The sequence below is a fragment of the Phymastichus coffea genome, unplaced genomic scaffold, assembly GCF_024137745.1.
Source record: "Phymastichus coffea isolate CEN01 unplaced genomic scaffold, Cenicafe_Pcof_1.1 PCOF00135, whole genome shotgun sequence".
Classification (NCBI taxonomy): Eukaryota; Metazoa; Arthropoda; class Insecta; order Hymenoptera; family Eulophidae; genus Phymastichus; species Phymastichus coffea.
Window position 1 is genome coordinate 219,725 of NW_026706946.1, and position 20,898 is coordinate 240,622.

General features: G+C 37.1%; 1 protein-coding gene across 3 annotated transcripts in view; it reads left to right on the plus strand.

Moving 5' to 3' along the window:
• The first annotated feature begins 4,967 nt into the window (after positions 1-4,967).
• LOC131671787 (protein O-mannosyl-transferase TMTC1-like) overlaps positions 4,968-20,898 on the plus strand; it is a 91,749-nt gene continuing 75,818 nt past the window's right edge. For all 3 annotated transcript variants that reach the window (XR_009302572.1, XM_058948510.1, XM_058948511.1), the window contains exon 1: positions 4,968-5,387. Coding sequence is in view for 2 of the 3 variants with exons in the window: in XM_058948510.1 (XP_058804493.1) it covers positions 5,071-5,387 (317 nt within the window). In the remaining variant the exon portion in view is untranslated. The remainder of the gene's footprint in view (positions 5,388-20,898) is intronic.

The window sequence follows — 20,898 nt, forward strand, 5'->3', positions numbered from 1 at the left end:
AAGAATATTAGTTTGTAACTTTTAGCAATAATTTGATTTGATAATGATCTTTATATTACAACTATTGACTTGTATTTTTCTTGATCGAGACATTTTTATATTCTCGGCTTAATTGTATTGTGTAAAGTCCTTGTGATTTGAGATATTTAGTTTTGTTGTTTGATGAGAGAGAAAGAGAATTGAAAGCCTTCATCTGTTTATCTGTTTACTCTATTGATTTTCAGTTTGACTGAGTTATTCTGCTTGGACAATTGTTATTATATAAAGTCATTAAAATAAAAAGAACAAGAAAGAAGTGCTCTTTATAATTATGATAATTTAATATCTTCGAAAATACCTTTTTACAGGCATTTTCATGTATTTACTACTTATAATGTCAACTCGATTTATGCATACACACACACATACACATACATTCACACACACCCATAGATCTGTATTTTTGTATCCTTTTACTCTGGAATAATAAACAATCCAACGAAACGTTATCCAAACAATGTGTGTGTGAAGTTTTAATTATTTACCTATAGGCTAGCTTTCAAATTTAGATGTAAATATTATTCAATTTAAAGTATAGATTGTTGACTCGTATATAACTTTTTACTTGAGTAAGTTCGATACCTAGAGTTGTACCGACAGCTTCAAAAATCGAAAAGCTCAGAAAGTTTCGTAGTTCAAAATTAATACATGAGAAAGGAACTGCCGATACCCAAATAGCTTGCAGCAATTCATATCAGCTCTAGGTTTTGCATGAGACTCAGATATTTTCATTACGCATCGAAAGATTTTAAAAAGCTTAGATGTTTTTAAACTAGACAAAAATTTGCTGTCTATAATTGATAAAATCAATCTAGTAAATAAGAAAATTTTACTAGCATTCTTTGATCCAATAGCGGCAAGTTACTCAGCATTCACAAATGAAAAATATTCAATGCTCTCGGCATACTTTTGCATCGAACCGCAAGACTTGCTCGTAACTGTGAGAGAAAAAAAGAGAATCAGCAAGCTCAAACCAATTCCACGGCAACATCCTCTTTAAAAATTCCTCGACAAAAATATTCAAGGCAGAACTTGGTTCACTCGCTTTCTCAGAGAGCAGCATTCCTCGAATATCGAACCATGTACCGTATATTTACGCAGACTACTTGCAACGGCGATAAGCCAAGAGGAATATCGAGATACGGTATCGTGAGCATTTTTGCGCTAAGTGGCCTCCGCATGTCAATTGAAAGCGAGCATCTATGGATACTTGTTATCTGTGGCAAGAAGCGAGCAAAGAGATGCATATTGCTATTTTCTTTGTCGGCGTAACGAAAAGAGGAAGACAAGAATGAGGGCTGGCGCGCGTGCGCAAAGTGCGAAATTTCCCCCGACGCTTTTAACGATAAAACCGTAAGGGCGGCTCGCCGCGCGCTCGTGAATGTTATCTCTAAGGCTGTCAAGCAGCCGCCGGTTATGTTCCGCCTTAACGCCGCACTTACCGCTTTATCAGATGCTAGCGCACGCAGATAATTCCTCTTTCGATTCGTGCTCGCGCGCGCCACCTTCAATTTCCTGCTACCTTCCTCGCCTTTACCACGCCAAGATTTTAGCCCCTGTAAGCGTCGTCGTCGTCGCGCAGCACGCTCTACGCGCTTTTGTATTCAATTTTCAAGCTGCCACGGCTGTGGTCTACTTAGACATCATTTTCCCCTCGACTGCCAGCTAAGGCATCGTAATTATTCGCTATTAAGTGGCCCACAGCACTTTTCGTCTATGATGAAACGACAATACGGCTGTTCACCGCTATGTCCCGGTATATTGCATTAAAATTTTTAAATTAAAAGTTCTTTGGTTTTTGCCATTAATCATTCGTTGCATTGTCCATTGAATTATTGAAAAAAGGAGAATCTTGTTATGACAAGGGAATTTTTCATTCAACAGGCAAATCCCTTAACGAAAAATTGTATTTATCGCTCATAAATAATATAAATAAGTCGAAGAACTGTTTTGGAATTGGTAACAAAACTTTCAGCGCATAAAATCTGCATTCATTCTGGCGAACAAACGGCTATTATTTGTAAGCACGGTAAACTTTTTGGCGAGCGAATCTCTTTAAACAGAAAATTTGCACGGCAATGTCTTCAACTCAAAGCAGGCTTGAGAGGAGAAAACGAACAAAACATTCTGAAAGAAGCCAAAAGAAAACTCTTTATCGCAGTTATTCGCGCGCTCGTAAATTTGCCAAGGCGAAAGCGAGAATCGTTTTCTGAGCGAGCGATTTCATTACTACACAGCACCCCCCTCCTCTCTCAGTCTCTCTCTCTCTCACTCTCTCTCTCTCTCTCCCTCTACTGCTGCCTTTCCTCCCTTTCCTCTCTTTATGCTGGCATAACTTGACTCCGACTTGTCGCGTGAAAAAATCGTAAATCCGAAGTTGAGCGCGCGCGCGACAGCAAGTTTACTAACTAGGCGTCTCCACGAACAAAATTTACTGAGTCGCGTTAACTTACATCCACTTGCGCGTTGCTCGCCGGGCTTATGGACAAGAGAAACAAGAAAGAGCAAAGAAAAAAAGGAAGAGCTGCACATAAATATACGGCCTCCAGGAGAGAGAGCGAAATTGGAAAAGTTTTTTTTTCCTTGCAGCTTTCTACCTCTGTTGGCTTCTTATTAACGATCGACAACTGTACCTTTTTTTTGCGACTTAATTCCATCACGACTTGGCAAATAACCTTTTTAAATGATCGCGCAGCCAAACTCTATATTGCATCAAACTGATGCCGCGCCTTTTGCGAATGTTCACTCGGCAAACTGAAGAATCAACAGTGGGCTATGCTCTATGAGTGAGCGATTGAAACGGAGATTTGAGGGCGTTCTGAGAAAGTTAGCGAAAAACAATACTCGTAGTGCAAGCTAAGCTTTTAGCACTTTGATGTCTCCTCCCCGCATAAAACTGAACTAATAATTTAGTTTCGTTGGTTTTTGATTCATGCTTAATCTGTTACATAGAAATTCCAGAATGAATTTTACTAATGGAACATTCATGGATTAATAATTTTTCGTCTGAATCGAATTCTTCTTTACGTATTCCTTTTGATTTCATGATGATTTTAAAAGTGTTATGATGGCTAACGTAAAATATAGGAGTTGTTACAACAAAAGAGATTGATAATCCTATTGCGATCAATAACTACTGGAATATTTTATCAGTGATTGATTCTAATAAATAAGGGATGTAATTATATAGCTACCATTTTTCTTGACTAAAAAGTTGCAAAGAGAATCTGAGTTTTCTCTTATCGCATTATCCGCATTTTCTAAAAGAAATATGAGATATTCTCGATTATTAGCATTCAATTCGAGATGAAAATCTTCGTTGTATAACAAAAAAAGTGTTTTATTTAGCCATTAGCGATCGTCATAATCTCGAATTCCAGAGCACACTCTTCTTAGGTAGCATAGTGTCTTATTTTTAAAGCTTTGAGAATGGTATCCAATCAATCGAATTGGCTGAGAGTGAGTGGCTACAAATAAGCGAATGACTCGATTCAATCACCAGAAAGGATCCGTATACCGTGAATGAGAATGGAAAAAATAATGAGAAGAGTGAACGCGTTACATGCAGACGATAACAACATTTGCACAAGCTCAGCAATTACGCGATCTGCTCGTGCTTTCGAGATTTCATGGACGGATGAGCTGGTGCTTTGGACGCGCGAGCAAGCGGGTGGAACGTTGCACATCGACCAAAGCAGGCTACACGTTCGATTGAACGTATGCGTCGAATATTGTGCCGCTAAGGCCAAAAGTTGGAAATCCATCGGTACAAATTAAAAATCCACGAGTCTTCCACATACCTACATACATATATACATACATACATACATACATACATACATACATTCACACATACACACATCAAACATACAAACGCCTATCTACGTACCCACGCGATGTCAGAGTTCGGGCCGACCGCTTTGTCTGTATCGATTATAATCGGAGGCTTTCACGCCTCCGTTGTGGCAAATTGCTTCGCTGGGAATTGGTAAACGCCGCGTCTCGAGGCTACGCTATTCGCATGGCTTCACTCGGACGTCGGTTGGTTGGTTGGTTGGTTGTTGTTGTTACCAGTCTCTCTGAATATTTTGGTTTCCGTAACGACCGTTCATTCCTATACGGAGATCACAATTTTCTCTCTACGTCTTTTTTCCTGTTTCAGTTGCTTGTGCTTATTTTCATAAGCCTAAATAAATCGGCTGTTCAATCTTTGCAAATATTAATAAACGTGTATAGTACGTATTTGGCTCATCAATTCAATTTGTACTGTCGATGTTTATAGAAATAATGATAAATGCTTAATATTTATTGCCAACCGGTTGCAAAGCAGTTTATGCCTAACTGTTTTGGAATTGGCTATTGTGTTTACTTATAGTCGTCAGCTGATCAAACGTTGACTATACTACTGATTTTATACTTAATTGTTTGGAAAAAACACCTTTCTTTGTAAGTACTTGTTTTTATCATTTATACAATTAAGAAAGATTAATGTTAAACTTTCGAGCCTAGTTGTCGCAGTACAACTCTCTCAGTTTTCCAATAAAACAAATCTTCATGATCACCGCATCGCCACTTATAATCATATGCACAAGAAGCACTCGGCGAAAAAACGCGCGAATGATCAAAATAGTACAACTCGTGGAAGACACCGAATGAAAAATAACGGTTTAAAAAAGCGAGGGGAGAGGGGGTTGGTTGATGGAAAGAATTGCCGTCCAAGCGCGTCAAAGCACCGCAACACACACCGCGAGTGTACGCGGTCAAACGTTCTTCTACAATTGCAACACAAAGCAGAAGCAGAGCAGCTGCAGCGCTAGCAGCAGTGGTGATGGTAGGGATGACGGTATAGGAGTGTTGCGCGGGCGCGGCGCGGTACATATAGAACTGGAGGCGCCTCGCTGCTGAAGCTCAGTAACTGGCGCGACGCCCTCGGTGCGAGTGCTGGATCAATGCGATGCGGGTGTGCGCGTTCGGCATGTGGCACGTGCCATTTTCGTCATTATCGTCATCACCATCGTCATCGTCATCGCCATGAAGCGACAACGTTGCTGTAATTTTCTGCAACAGCGGCCTACCAAGGCTTGCTCGACCGACGAACATCATCATCATAATAATCCACCGCCAAATTGGTGTGTCTACCCAGCGGTTGGACTTGTCGCGCTTGGCGCTTATCTTAACGCCTTGGGCGGGGATTTTGTTCACGACGATATACCCGCTATTGTGAGGAATAAAGATGTGCTCGCGCAGAATCCTTGGAGCTCACTGTTGAAGGATGACTTCTGGGGCACCCCCATGAATGATCCAAGTAGCCATAAGAGCTACCGACCGCTTACTACACTCACATTTCGGTTAGTACCATCTCATTTTTTTGGCGTCTTCTCTCAATGAACGACCGTTTCGACGATAGATCATCTGATCAATGAATGGACAACGAATATGGGCGGACTAGCTCATAGATTGTCGAACTTTCTAGCAGTGGAAGGCTGTTGAAAAATTCAGTAGTATGAGTAGATTGGCTGACAGACATTTCTCTCACATACTTTGAATTCTTTCGAGACAATTGCGAAAAGTGCACTGCAGTGGCAGTGTAGTGTCGATAGTCAATTCAGAAAAGTGCGAAAAAATGGAATTCAGCAAATAGTAAAATTGCATCCAAGTGTTAGCGAGGAAGCGAACTGTTTGGCATTCACAATATTTTATTCAAAATTCAATAATCATTCTTGTTACTGCCGATAATATTGGAATTTACTGTGATAGATTACGAATAATTAAATGTCGTTAATATGTAAATACTATCCACGATCTTTCCTATTTCAAATGTTTTGAGTATGATAAATATTTCTGCGATTGAAATTACGAATATTTTCGTGCGTGTATTTGACAGTTAGCTTATTTCAAAAATATTTAGCAAATAACCAATACAGACCGATCTTTCAAGTGTTATATACAATTAATCAGCACTTCTACTCTCTGCGCATCTCATAACAAAAAACTTTTCCGTGTTTTTAATATCAAAGATTAACCATACTCGGAATCACTTTTAAATAAAACTATAGAATTGACGTGACTGTAAGAAAGGATATTAAAAGGAAGAAATGTGCAATTTGCATGTATTCGCGGATTTAAATCGATATAATTGCACCGAATCATTGTATGTTCAGAGGTATGTGCGAAATATTTAGCGATAGAGAGAGAGAGAGAGAGAGAGAGAGAGAGAGAGAGAGAGAGAGAGAGAAAGAGCAAGTAGGACTCGACACTGAATTATCCCGTTGGTATAAGCTGGCTCAGCTGAGAATTTGATGCACGACCGCGAACGCATATTGGCGCGATCCATCACGATGCGCAAGATAGCGTGGGGCGAGCATCGCTCATCTTGCCACATCAGGCACTTACTCAGCAGACCAGTGCGCGCGTATATGTTAACCTAATCCCTGATAATTCTATACATCACGTAAATTCTTCGTTTTCTTTCGATTTTTTCTTACGAAGAATGTTCTACTGTGGAAACAAGTATCTTGGCAATTCGAGTTGCCTCTGACAGTTAAATGGTTGTATTTCTTTCTTTTTTCATTGTTAGAGATGAGAATCTTTTTTTTAAACTGAAATTTTGAAAGTTTGTGCTCTAGTGTTATGTTCTGCGGTGGGATGCTTCGATTTTTTAAATGGTTTCTTATAATTATATAGTTATAATGCCCTTACTTTGAGTGAACATCTTTCTTGATACTAACCTCGAGGCCACTGTAGCTAAAGACAATAACTGTAAAATGTCTTACGCATGTAATTTCACTTTATTGTTGAAATGATAGTCGAACAGATACACACACACACACACACACACACACACACACACACACACACACACACACACACACGCACGCACGCACATATTACAATTTCGATTATTTTTGCTGTAGTATAAAAACTCTGTTTCTCTGCCTAAAAATAATATTTTCTTTCAACTATAACTATATTCTCTTTTAAATTTCTTTGTTTTACATATAAAAAATCTGATTTCGGTTAAAAGTCTATGTAATAGCATCGAATGTAAAAGATTTTATACCACCAGCATCACTGAAGTTAATAAAAACATATAACAAAGCAAAGGTTTAAAACAATCTGAAAGCGTAAACGCATCAAAGATTAAGTGGCGCGCACGCGTAAATAGGTCAGCAAAGATTGAAAAAAAAACAAGCCAAGAGAGGAATGCAATCTCATTGAATACATCATCCAAAGCTTTTCACACATAAGTCAAGCTGGCGAATGCCACAAAGTCTAACAAAAGATAGAGCAAAAATGAAGCAAAAGAAAGGGTATAAATGTATATTCTTAGTTATCGGCTTGGAAAGCTGAAAAATCTCTCTCGCACGTGCACGCGCGTGTGTGTACACGTATGTATATCTGTCAGTCTGAGCTTTGTGCTATAGTATAGTCCTTCTTGGCTATGGCACAGCCATCCTCTTGACTTCATCTCGTTATCGACAAAGCGGCCAAGGTAAACAGAAAAGTAACGAGCCCACTGCCTCCGGCTAGTTTCCCGAGCTTCCGATCCTCCGCAGTGACTTATTCCGCCTGCGCGCACATCTACCAATCCATGTGTGTGTCTATGCTGTTGCTAGTCTGAGCGACGTGGCGCATACTCGACGGTTTTACCGCGTGGCTTTGTTCGCTCCAGGCTCTCTTTCTTTCCTTCTCCTTCCTTTCTTTCTTGCGTGTGCTCCTTCAAATATCTATTGTTTTCTTTCATTCATCTTTTATTTCTCTTCTTATTGCTTCATCTTTTTGGCGTATGTAGATAAGGATTTCGATATTTGTTTTTTCAATGGAATGTTAGCGTTGAATCTTCGATTGAAAAATTATTGGAGATTGTAAAACTTTGCTGGCATGGATTAAACTTGTTATTCAGATAGCGATGAGATTCCATGTGCTTGTTGTTTGATTGGATGTCGGCGCGAATATTGAATCGAACGAATGAAAAGTTTGTAGCAATTTCAATCATATTGCTTTGCTGCTATTCACGGGATTTTTCTGTTTTTAATTTTCACGCAATTTCCTCGTACAGGGATTGAAATTAATGGAACTTTATTACAGTTCCACATGTTTGATTGAAGAATCACAGATATTTCGATATTCAAATAAAATGAAATATCGAATGTTGGAATGACAAAGGCACGGCTATTTTTGTCGACAATTCAAAACACAATATTAACGATTTCCCAGGAGAATAACAAGAAAAGAACAACAAGAAGAATATCAAGAACAACAAGCTTTAGTATGGAATCTGCGTCAATATTTTAAAAATTATCATCATTCCAGACAAGACTAACGAGAATTTGCCTAATCAGCTGAATTAAAATCTAAAGCGTCGTCACTGCATCGCATTTACGAAAGTCAATAAGTTTATATCCCGAACTTATTCATTCAAATCCAAACCACCACCATTATCACAGAGCGGTGCAATCAAACATTAAGCAGCCAATCGAAATTTATTTAAAGGCCACTTAGCCACAACAAAATCGAGAAATAGCCCACGCGTGATAACCTATTCTCGCAACAAATTAATCGATCACATACACACTCACACACGACGTTAGTCGACGTGACGAGACGCCTGTGTCACTAATTGTCGAGCTTGCGCGCGCGCACACACGTACATACGCACGCAGCTGCCGCATTTTATTAAGCGCCGATGTAACCGTAATTCGAGATCAGCCGCTGCTGTAGCATGTGATAAATCGATGCTAATCTTATCGACGTATAAGCTATTGTATGTACACTGTGTAATTTGCGGCGCGTGCCTTTCGCGTCCAACACTTTCATCCGGTAGCGTGTATTTTTTCCTTTTTTTATTACAATAGATAGTCGATTGACAGATGCGCGCACAACGGTTACTTTACGCGACGCTGTGTAGAGCAGCTGTCTGGGGTTGTGGGCAAATGCTTTGCGAACTACGTTGACTTGACGGATGGCTTATTAAGCAGATGAAGACGAGAGGATGCGAGAGCTTGCTTTGTTACTATTGTCAGTGTCTAGTGCTTATATCAAGCGGAAGCTTATACTATTACTTGCCCGAGCACTTGCCTGATATGTATCAATGTTGTGCGAAGGTACGTAAACTGCGCGCCACACGGAATATTCCATGGGAAATACGTATTGAGGCTTTATTTTGTACGAATATCGTAAATATGTTCGAAAGAATGTTTGCAAGCTTTCATTTCGTCGTCAGAGATGATTGCTTAGAAAAAAAAAATATATGCAACGTTGGCAATTTCCATATAAATTTGATCCATGTCGATGTGATAGCGGCGTAGTTCCGGCGTTGTATCTCTGAAAAGCTCGTCAATTGGTCGTCAACTCAATAAAAACATATATGCATACGTAAAAACTAGAGAAAGTCCGTGCGCAGGGCACAGTGTACGATAACCACATTAACGCTCTTTGCTTAGAAATGCTGCCAGAGTTAGTCTCTAAAGTCTATTTTCAAGCAATTAAGAAATGAACGGTTGAATGAATGAACAAAAATAAGCAAAACATAAATGTAGCAGAAACGTGCAACGATAGCGGCGACGAGGAGCAGCATGTTGGCAAGCGCACGGCGATTTACGTTCAAACTGTAACGGCGCTGTCGCGGGCTCGTCCGTAATCTGTTTAAACTCCCGGAACAATGTACGACTCGCGCTCCTAACGTTATCTCTGCGCGGCTTTGAGGCTTAGCCCATCCCCATAGCGAAACGTCGTGATATTTATCAAGAAGACTCGCGTCATTAATTTGCGCGCTGCTGCAGTAGCAACGCTGGGCTTGAGGAATCTCGGGCGGAGAGAAGAATTTTAATTGATTGCCTACGATGACTAAGCGTGCGAAACAACTTTTTTTCACGCTCGAGTTACTTCCGCCGCCTCTTTCAAAGACGAACTGTAAGACCAAGTTTCACGTGGAGTTCGAATAAGGTCATTGTTCGTTGCCGTCGAGGTCGCTGCCGAGCTTTCTTAATGGAAATTCAAATTGAATATCCAAGCATTACCTTTAGTTTTTCGTTCTTTGCGGCATTTTTGAGTTGTCTTTTTTCCGTTTTTTCTTTTTGAAAAAAGAGGAGATTGTTTTATTAATTTTATTAATTACGTTATAAAATGATTTATTAGCTATTTAACTCATCCTTTAAATAGCTCTCCTTAAAATGAATTGACTCATAAATAATTGACGAAATGTAGTCGTAAAGAGGTTTTTAACAACCATTTTAATTTACAAACTACCTACAAAAACGACAACAATTAGTAAATTTTATAAGATACAATTATTGATAAAATTATACATGCAAATACTTCTTCGTGATTCTTAATATTATAGTTACGTATTTATATTATATTTATAAATAAAAAGATAACAATTCAAGCATTAAGTTTGTACAAATGGTGTTTCTTATTTTTTGAATCTTGAAACCTACGTGTTATATGGAGAAAACTTGTCGCCAAACCATTTGGATGTACAGATATTCTACTTCTGTACTTTCTGCATGCAGTTTATATTACTTTATTCACTATTAATATCTTGATGCCTTTATAATTATCTCATTCATATCGAATCACGGTGCGTTAACGATGGATCTTAGGGCTATACTTTGAAATCTTTCAATAATATCTATGTTTAATTTTATTGCCGTGCTCATTAATTGGATTTCATAAGTCCAAATTGGTTTAATTATATTTATATATTAATAATTTATTATTAATTGAAATATTTTTTTGCATATCGACTAGTAAAGTTTTTGTTAACTGTAGGTTGAATTACTTTTGCTTCGTCCAAATATTGTCTCACCAATACAATCCAAGTACATCCGTAGGTATTTGTCTTCTTTGTCTTTTATGTGTATTGGTTGATTTTTCATGTGAATTGGAGGGCAAATTCTTTTTCTAAGGTATAAGTTACCTGTATTATTTAATCAATCGTCTTCGTTTTTTCGAACCAGAGTAAAGTTATTTCCGCGTGTGTTGCATTAGGGTGTAATATTAATATTGCTGTATCATCTGCATAAATGACGATACTTATACCTTCTATGGTTAGGTATCAAATCATAGGTGTATATTAAATATAATCAAGGACCGAGAATACTACAATGAGGGATACCGGCTTCTATTGGATATAATTAAGTGATTTAATGATTGATTTTTAATTAAAAAATCCTCTAGCTTAGATATAAAGCTAAAAGTAAGTAAAGATTTTAAGCTAAGATTTTACTAAGTTTGATAGTAGGCCTTTATGCCGAACTTTATCAAAGACTTGAGTTACAACTGTGACGGTGTAGGCTGGTCATCATAGTTCGGTGAGGCTTGGCGCGCGACACTTGTCGCGCCGGGCAGTGCCGCGTGCCGCCGATTAGGAGGACAATGGTGGGGAAGGCGTGAGAAGCCGACTCGCACGCACTCGCGACTAGATCAACGCACGCGACAGAGATCGGCCGCACTAGGAGGAGTTGCCATTATTCTTGCCACGAATCCGAGAGGGTGTGAGAGCCGTGACAGCATCGAAACTGGGCTGCATCTTACGCCAGCCAACTCACCTGCAGCCCACCTGCCAAGCAGCCATCACATTTATTGGTCAGGTTTAGTTTTCTCTCCTCTCTTTTCTCTCTCTGTTTCCTCGGCATTATTTTGCGGCTTGTGTGCGGCGTCAGGCTTTCACGAGCCGGCGCAACGTCTTCTTATTATGTAATTTTAGTTTGAGACGGTTAATGAGGTGACATGGCGCTAACGTTCCGGCCATCTTGTTTAGTGTAAGTCTTGTATATTATTAGTAATAAGTAACTTTGTATTTTCGTCGGCACTCAAGGTAGTGCAGTTATAATAAACGGTCAATTAATGAAGCTGTGTGTGTGAAAATCGTTGAGTCTACACCTTCTCTTTCCTGCTTTGTTAGGAGCGACACACCGCCTCCCTTGCCTTCCCCTTAAATAATTTGGTAATAGTAGCGAATTGTGGGCATTGAAGACCTACGCTATTACATAACAAGAAATACTGAAGTACAATATTCATTTTTTCAAAAGTTTTTCTAGTTTTAGTGATTACTCTATTAATTTCTTCTATTGTCACATATTTTTTACGAAATCCAAATTAGTGCTTAGGTATTATATTTTGTTCTGTTTAAGTTTTATTTAATCTCTTAATTATTATTTTTTCACGTACGTTTGATAAAATAGGAAGTATACTGATAAATCTTTAATATTGTTGCTATTTTCTATTCAACGGAAAAGTATGATAATCGGATTATTGCATTAATTATAATGTTCTTTTTTCTATAAGAGGTAGTTATTTGATCAGTTTTCTATTGATGTCATCATATTCCGGATTCTTTTTGCTTTTAAGATATGCTATCATATGATTTATTTCTTTTACTTTTACATTATTCATTATATAATTATTGCAGTTACTTGCTCGTGCATTGTTAAGCAACATGAAGTTTTCTTTTTGTCTTATACTACGTGGTGAGGGTTTAAATACATTTTCTAAATGATTATGGCAAAAGTAGTAGCTTTTTCTATGTCTGTTCTTACCCATCTCATACCGCATTTTGGTATGAGAGAAGAAAACCTTTAGGGGCAATTTATTTATTTTGTTGCATCCAGAATATCTGTAATTTTTAAGGCAGCTAAATTTTCTAAATAAAATTTTATTTCCGCATTTTTGTCTTCGTAGAAAATTGTTTTTTTTTAGTTCTTTAACTGATCGATTATAATCTTTTTCATTAGATTCTGATCTACTTTGTTACCATATTTTTCTTAATTGTCTTTTTTCTTTTAATTTTTTACTAAAATCGTTTTTGAAATAAATATTTTAGACATTGAGTTGGTCCAATATTTAGGAGTTGCAATTTGATCGCTTTAAAAATATTTTTATTAAAACTTTGTAATGCAGATTCTGTATCTAGATAAGTTTTAAGCGCTATTTTACATGCTAAGTTTTCGTTTAGTATTTTTCTGTATGTATCTCATAATAGTGTATAATTATTAAGGAATTGTTCGGGATAAGAAGGAGTGGAAATAACCAGCGAGGATGATACATACACATTAAAATGCAACTCAATTTTTATTAAACTATTAAAACAAATACATAAAATAAGTAAAGTTGAATGACAGACACATAACAACAAATTATAGACTCATTTCATTGATATCTAATTTAGCGAAAATTTTCGAAAAAATAATACACGTAAGAATCATAAAATTTATCGATAATTACAAACTATTATCAAAAATCAATTAAGATTCATGAAAAACATTAGCCTAAATAAGCTCTAAATTACATTACGAATATAATCTATCAGCAGCTCGATTTGAGCAATAGTATTGCAATTACTTTTTTAGATCTGGCTAAAGTTTTTGATACAGTGATCTCAATATTTTGCTGAACAAGTTATACAATTATGGAATTAGAGGCAGCATATATAATCTAATCAAGAGTTACTTAACAAATCGAAAACAAAGAGTTAATCACACACGTATAGTCATAGAGAAATAGTGGATACGAGAGTACCGCAAGATACTATACTTGGATCGCTGTTCTTCGTATTATACATTAACGACCTACTTACAGCATTACTAGATAAAATAATACTGTCTTACGTAGATGATACAGCCAGTATAGTAACAAGTAAGACATGGTAAGAAATCGAAGAGAAAATGGACAACCAATTAAACGTCGTAGGTTATTGGCTTGCATTCAACAGACTATCATTCAATATAGAAAAAACAGCCTATATAGAATGCTATAAGAACTACAATAATACACAAAAAAACTTAAATATATTAATATAAAATAAATAAATAAGTAGAGTTAATAATATAAAATATTTTGAAGTTACTATAGATAGCAATATGAGATGAAATCAGCATCTACTCATTCTATATAAGAAAACAGAATACTTAACTTTTATCTTCTATAAACTATAAAAAATAATGAATACCGAGACATTGTGAATGATATACTATGCGTTATTCTATAAAGTCGCCACATATGGAATAAAAGTGTGGAGTGCAGCACATTCTAGTAAAATAAAAAATCTTCAAAACTTATAAACAAACTTACTCAAAAGAATGAACAGAAATCAATTTATAATAGAAAAAAATCCATTTGATATTGATCAAACCTTCTTTTTGAATTCATTATTATATTGTTATGCTGATTTATCATAAATATGTAAAAACAAATTTAAGTAAACGAGATACAATAACTTGCAACTATCTTAAAGAATTAAACAAATAAGTATTAAAAAAAGTTGCATTAGAAACATATCACTCTTAAATAATCTACCAAATCAGCTCAACGTAATAAAATAACAGTTCGTAATAGAAAATAAAAATAAAAATCAGTTCAACGTAATAGAAAATAAAAACATCAAAAAATTCAAATTAAAAAATGAACAAAAGCTAACCCTTAGTTTTGAAGTTAACTATGGAGTATTAATTCAACTATAATCAATTAAAACAAGAAATGAAAAAAATTTTCTATGTAACTGTGTATCCTATCTTGGAAGTCTAGGAGGACGCTCAATTCCTAAATGAACTATCTGATGTTAAGAGCTATATATGTTCACAAGAGCTATGTAATCAACAACACATAAGATCTCATAAAAGATTAACAACATATAATCTCAAAAAATGCAAATAAAACCAATGAAAGAACTAAACGAAATTATAAAATTGGTGAACAAATAGGTAAGCTCACTATAAACAAAGTTTTTGAATATAAAACTTTATGAAGACAAAAAAAACCCAAGTAATTAAACATTTTATATAATTTATAAAATTTACTCTAACTGAACTAGAATCTACTCCTAAAACAAATATTTGTAAATATAAACTAATTAAAACTATGTTCGACCTAATAAATAGCAACAAAATACAGCATACAGCCGAAAATACCAAAAGCATAATGAGCCCTTGGGAAACCAATGCAGCATTCAAACTGTCTTTGGATGATCTATGGTGATATCAGCTGTATAGGAAACAACATCAAAGCTCTACCGTATGTCGACAGAGTTTACAATGAAAAACATTTTTTACAACTTAGTTTATTTCTTAAAATTGTGATAAGAGTGCAGATTTGTCACCAATATTTACTAAAAGGGGATAAGAGAGGCGCTTCTGCTCTTAGCAATCGAAAGAAAGAAAAAATGTATACCAAATTCTGAATCTTATTCTAACAAATAAAGGAAACTAACACTCGTATATTTATAGCTTACTAACTAAATATGTATATATACAAACTAAACGGAAACTACGTACCACAAAGAAATTTATTCAATTAATATAAATATTTTGCATTAACTACCGCAAACCAACTACTTAAACAAATAGGTGCGAACTATCCGACCAGTAAACGCCTTAAGAATTCATTACCTTTGTCTAAATTCAACCGGTAAGCCGCTGATCTAACAAAAAAACACAAAGTAGCCCGCAAATGAACGCCTTGCTACTTTAATCTAGTGCAGTGGCAAGTCTGTCATAAAGCTAGAAATAGAATATTCGCAAGAGAGAGCGTTCTATCTGACCTTGATTGCTGTTTTTGTTGGTGAAAGATGGCCACAGGTGAAGTAACGTTGCAAGGGACCTCGTGGCTCTCTGTTGTGATAATGTGGGGAGCAGGCACTTAGCAGGGTATTGGCTGCACCTTCAGAAGAATTTGCCTGGCCGTTTCCCTCTCGTCATCTTCACGTAAAATAAGTGTATCATTCGCCAAGCATATGCATACGCGTCACCGTATCAATCGTAATAAACGACTTACTCAGAAAATAGGCCCTGCGAGTACTCGTAAAGTAAATCCGTGACCTGTGTCTGATCACCGGCTCGCACTATCTTACATCCCTATTTAACCAACTTTTTTTCTTAGGCGATGCTTGACATAGCTCATAATCAGCCGTGCGTCGCATGCTTACCTAGATCTGCATTACGCGTTCTCGCTCGCAATCTCTCTCTCTCTCTCTCTCTCTCTCTCTCTCTTTTCTCCTTCATTGCCTGACATCTTCGAGTCTACTCGGTCGCTTATCGGCAATTATTGGCAGTCAAAACAAACAAACCCATTTAGACGCATTCTTAAAATGCGTCCAACACCGGCTACTAAGCCTTGCCGAAGAGCAGAAGGGAGAGGAAGAGAGGCACAAGAGAGAGAATTATCGCCTGTTCTCGTCAAAAATCATAACTAAAGAATAAAGATTTAATAGTTTTGAACGAAATAGTTTTTATTTCAGAATATAAATGTAACTCTATGCACCAACATCAAACTATGTTCCCGCATTACAGGGTAACATGTGCCGTTGGTCTCGCATGCCCGGCATGACTCGGTACAACAGAAAGGATCTCATACGCAAGAAATAGTAAAGCGTAAATGGAGTACTACAGTACAGCTAAACAATATCTCATCAGATTCTAGTGAAGAAAGAGTACTATTCATAAACAATAGTGCAATTTATTTACAAAATGCTATTTCAGTTTTTAAGTTTGTTATAATTATAATCCAGATTAGTGTACAGGATGCTACATCCTTTACATACTTTATTACAATTTTGTAATGTCACATTTATAATACACCCATACACACACACACACACACACACACACACACACACACACACACACACACACACACACACACACATATGTACATGATTCTGGAAATAAATAAATAAATTAAGATATACACGAAGTACATATTTGATCTGAATGACTCGAAGCTACAAACGATTATAAGTTGCTGCAGACAACTGTAAGGGGTATAAAAGCTCGTGAAAGTTTAATGGCTAGCGTGAACTTGCTTAGGTGAAAGCATTCTGCCCGGGCACACTAAGCGAATCGATCTTAAAATTTTCCCTTTCTGGTCTTTTTTTTTCCGTTTCCCTCTCATTCCTCAGACCATGAGGCGTTAACGTATTTGGATTGCGCCACTGGTGATATTTGGCCTGCTGTCCTGCTCGGAACAAAATTATTGCCGGAGTGCCCTAATTCCCCGTTTTCAAACCTTCAAGTTCGATAACGAAACTAGAATGTACTTCGATATGCATGGTTTTGACGATTTGTCTATCATATCTGTCGATGGACTGCAAAGTGTTCGCGGCGTGTGCACTCTGTGAGCGAAACCGTGTTTGCGTTGCATTATCAAGGCTAGTAGGCCTAGATATTTTTGGGAAAACCCCAGCACGTGTCGCGACGCAGTCAGATGGAAAGAGAGATAGAGAGAGGAAGAGGGCGGTACTTTAGTCGCCGGAGCGGAATAAAAAGCCGGTCAGTTTTGAATTCAAGTTCAGTTAGCAAAGTGCAAGGTATGAGTATCTCTCACTCTCGTCTTTGTCTCATTTTTTGCTTTCTGGCCTATTTAGGGTTGTACGCGTTGGTGAACAGCTATACGCTGTTGTGGTATTCTGACGAATATTGATATAGACGCATGCCTTGCATCTCGCGAGTGCGTTTTGGTGACCCTGCTGCGTAAGAACAAGGGCTGCGACATTCCTCTGACCTAGCTGAAGAGTGCGCGGCACCCTCTGAGGTGCCCTAGACTTGGAGCATTCTTGCTCGATCGACAACAGACCGGCCAATAGCGACTTTGGGGCAACGTTGTACGGGCTGCACTCGGAACCAGGACGTTGGCGCGGCGCTATTCCAGGAGGCACTTTCTTTCTCGTACACTGTATGCACGCGGCGTCGTGCAGGTGCCAAGTGTCGCGGTAAGATTAATATATGGAATGGTCATTTAACCCGCATTTCTCTTTTATTATGCTCATCCAACGCGCTGATTAGTGATTAATTGTTTCTTATGATTTTTTTATATATATTCGAGTATCGCCTCCTACGTATTTAGCTTTTGTAGACAAAAGGTTTGGAAAGTTAATTTACGGTCCTACATTTCGCCTCCTCGTTCTTGCGATCATTCACTTCATCTCATTTTTTCCTACCAAATTAAACACAAAGACAAATAAGTCAGGTAAGTTATTTGAATCGGAGAGCCAGCTCACACGTAGATATTGGAATTAAATTTTCTTACTTAAATTTACATTACTTACAATAAATATAGATTAACTCCTTTTGGATTTAAAGTTATTGACCTTGATCTTCATCACGGAGGTTCTGCGTTACCTATAGTTATCTTCTATAAGAAATCGATGCCCCAAATTATTAAAATATTTTTTTGTATTATCCTTTAGCGATAGAATGTCTGCCTGAGAGCATAAATGGATCTTTTTTTATCTTCAACTGTAATATTAGTAATTTATAGGTAATCATGTTTGCAAAAGTCGGTTTACGTGATTTTTAATAATAATTACTGTTCCACCGTATAATTTATTGTCATGGTGATAATATTATGTACCGAATATTGCGGTATTTTCAAAAAATGTTTATTATGTCTGAAATGGGTTTCCGATATTAATATTCTACAAATATTATTGTTTATTAGAAAGGTTTTTAGTTAGTTAAAGGCTTGTTCGACGTAATCCATTTGCGCTGTAAGCAACTATGTTAATTTTATTTATGAGCGCGTTAATGAGATTCAGCATTGTATCCATTCTGTTCATCAGTTGCATTCCATAGTTTCCAGCTGACTGTTATTTACCGATGACGTTTAGTCTGTTTGTTTGGGTTCCCCTTGTACTTTAAAAACATTATCGTTTACTGCCTGTGCATACATGAGAAGTGGCCTAACGTGGTTTTCTCGTGGAAACTGTTTTGGTCTTCGTGATGGAAATAGCTTTCGTTGCAGTAGTCTTCTCGCACTGCATCCGTAAAGAGATGCAGGATAAAACAATCGTCTTATTAATTCAACAAGTTCACCTTATGATTTGCTCGCGTAATATTTCATCGAAGCAGTTGAAGCACCTAGAATCTGAAAGAAGGGGGAAGGAAAAAGCTTTATTCGGATTAACCGGTAGACGTAGCATAGACGCGCGTGCGTACACATAGACCCACCAGCGCGAGGGTCTTCCTTGGGGTTGGGCGAGCATTCGAATGATCGTAGAATTTATGTGGGCAATAAGCGATAGCTTAGATATGACGAGCCATCGGAGAGCGGGAAGACTCGAGCACAAACACGCAAGAAAGGGGGAGAGAAGATTCCGGTAATTGTTTTTGTGCCAGTCCCTTCATATTTCTCCGAGTTAAGTGCGAGCACGATCACACTTACGTATGTATTCGTTCGTTGTAATTCTCATACATAGGCGCGGACAAAAGGAAAAGATTATGATGACGTAACTATCAGTATCACGACGTATCAATAGTCTTATATCAATACTCGCACTATCGTTCTACTACTTCGCTTCAATCATGCGACAAGCATCGTCTGCAAAAATTTTACTCCTACACACAATGGACTTTCACCGCAAGTACAACACATGGCCATATTCCAGACTATTTTTGCTTTTCAAATCAATCGTGCAATGGGTAATCGAACAACCTCTTCGTTTTTCTTAAGCGAGTAATTTATCGTTATCGAAGTTTAAATATTTCAATATTTTAATTGAATATACAAGATGGCATTTTATGAAATAAAAGATTAAAGTAATCTATATTGATTCGATGTTATTTTTAATGAGGTCCTACTTTGTTCAATACCGTTAATACTAAATAAAGTTGTAAGATCAAGTTAATTTATTTTAAAAAGTGCAGTGACTGTTGCAAAAGTAATTTTAAAAGGAATAGATCTTATTACTTGTGTCGCGCAGTATTTGATTCTAAAAGACTGATCTTTGTAAATATGTATAATATTATAAATAATAATTATTCATATTTGTTTATCATTTATAACTATAAGTGACTATGAAAATATAAAAAGCAAAAGTTTTTTAATATTTAAAATAAGAACCATTTTGATAACGTTGCTTTCAAGTAATCAAGTTCCCTGGTTATTTTTTTACTGAGGTTGCTTATCTAAGCAAAACATGAAGGTTTCGTAGTCACAGATCTAATCATTATAACATACTCTCGCGGTAGCAAAAACGATTAAACATTTTATGAGATACAATGCTACTTTTACAATATATAACCAAGACTTTCAAGAGTCTGAATTATTGCAAAGGAAGAATTCCAAAGAACAATAAGATCCAGCAAAATTAATGAAAACTTCTTTCATTTTGCTTTTCGTCAAAAACACCATTGCCCTGTAAACCTACCAAAATTACTACCTACATTACAGTGCTGCAAAATGAAAATGTACATCGAATGGAGGTATCCATTTCAATCAAATATAATTCGAACATAATGGCACCGCGAGCGTATGTACGCGCGTGTGTTTGTTGGGGTACGCACAGCGTAATTAATTTTATAATATACTTTGCCGACAAGCAGCAAGTTATTTTTCCGTCGGCCCTTTTTCCGATGGACAGCGCGCCCACAAATGCTCATTAAAAAGTTTATAAGTAAAATTTTTCTCGTCAGCCCCAAAAGTTAGCCACCTTCCTCTCCCTGCAGTTCATTCTGTATGTCTTTTTTTCGCCGCAACTTTTAATCATTAAGGATTGGCACATAAAAATGTAAATAGCTCGCACGAAGGGTAGAGGAAAAAGTTGATTTTCTCTCTTTGCCAGTAGACTGCTCGCTGTTCAATTCACACAGCTGGCGCGTGCGTTCAGTTTATCACAAACTCATAATTTATTGAGAACCTGGCAAATTACTTGCCAAGTCCATAGTCGCGGCTTCGCGGACGAGTTTACGCCACGAGAAGCCGTTCAATAATGCACTTTGCAATCAAAGCCACCGCAATTACTACTCTTTACGTGCGATCAACATTATAACTCTGATGTAGGAAAGATTGAGCTATTATCGACTGCCGTTTCGAGCAACCTGCACTTCTGCTGCTCTACTGCGTGCGTATATGGTTTTGGTCGTTCCA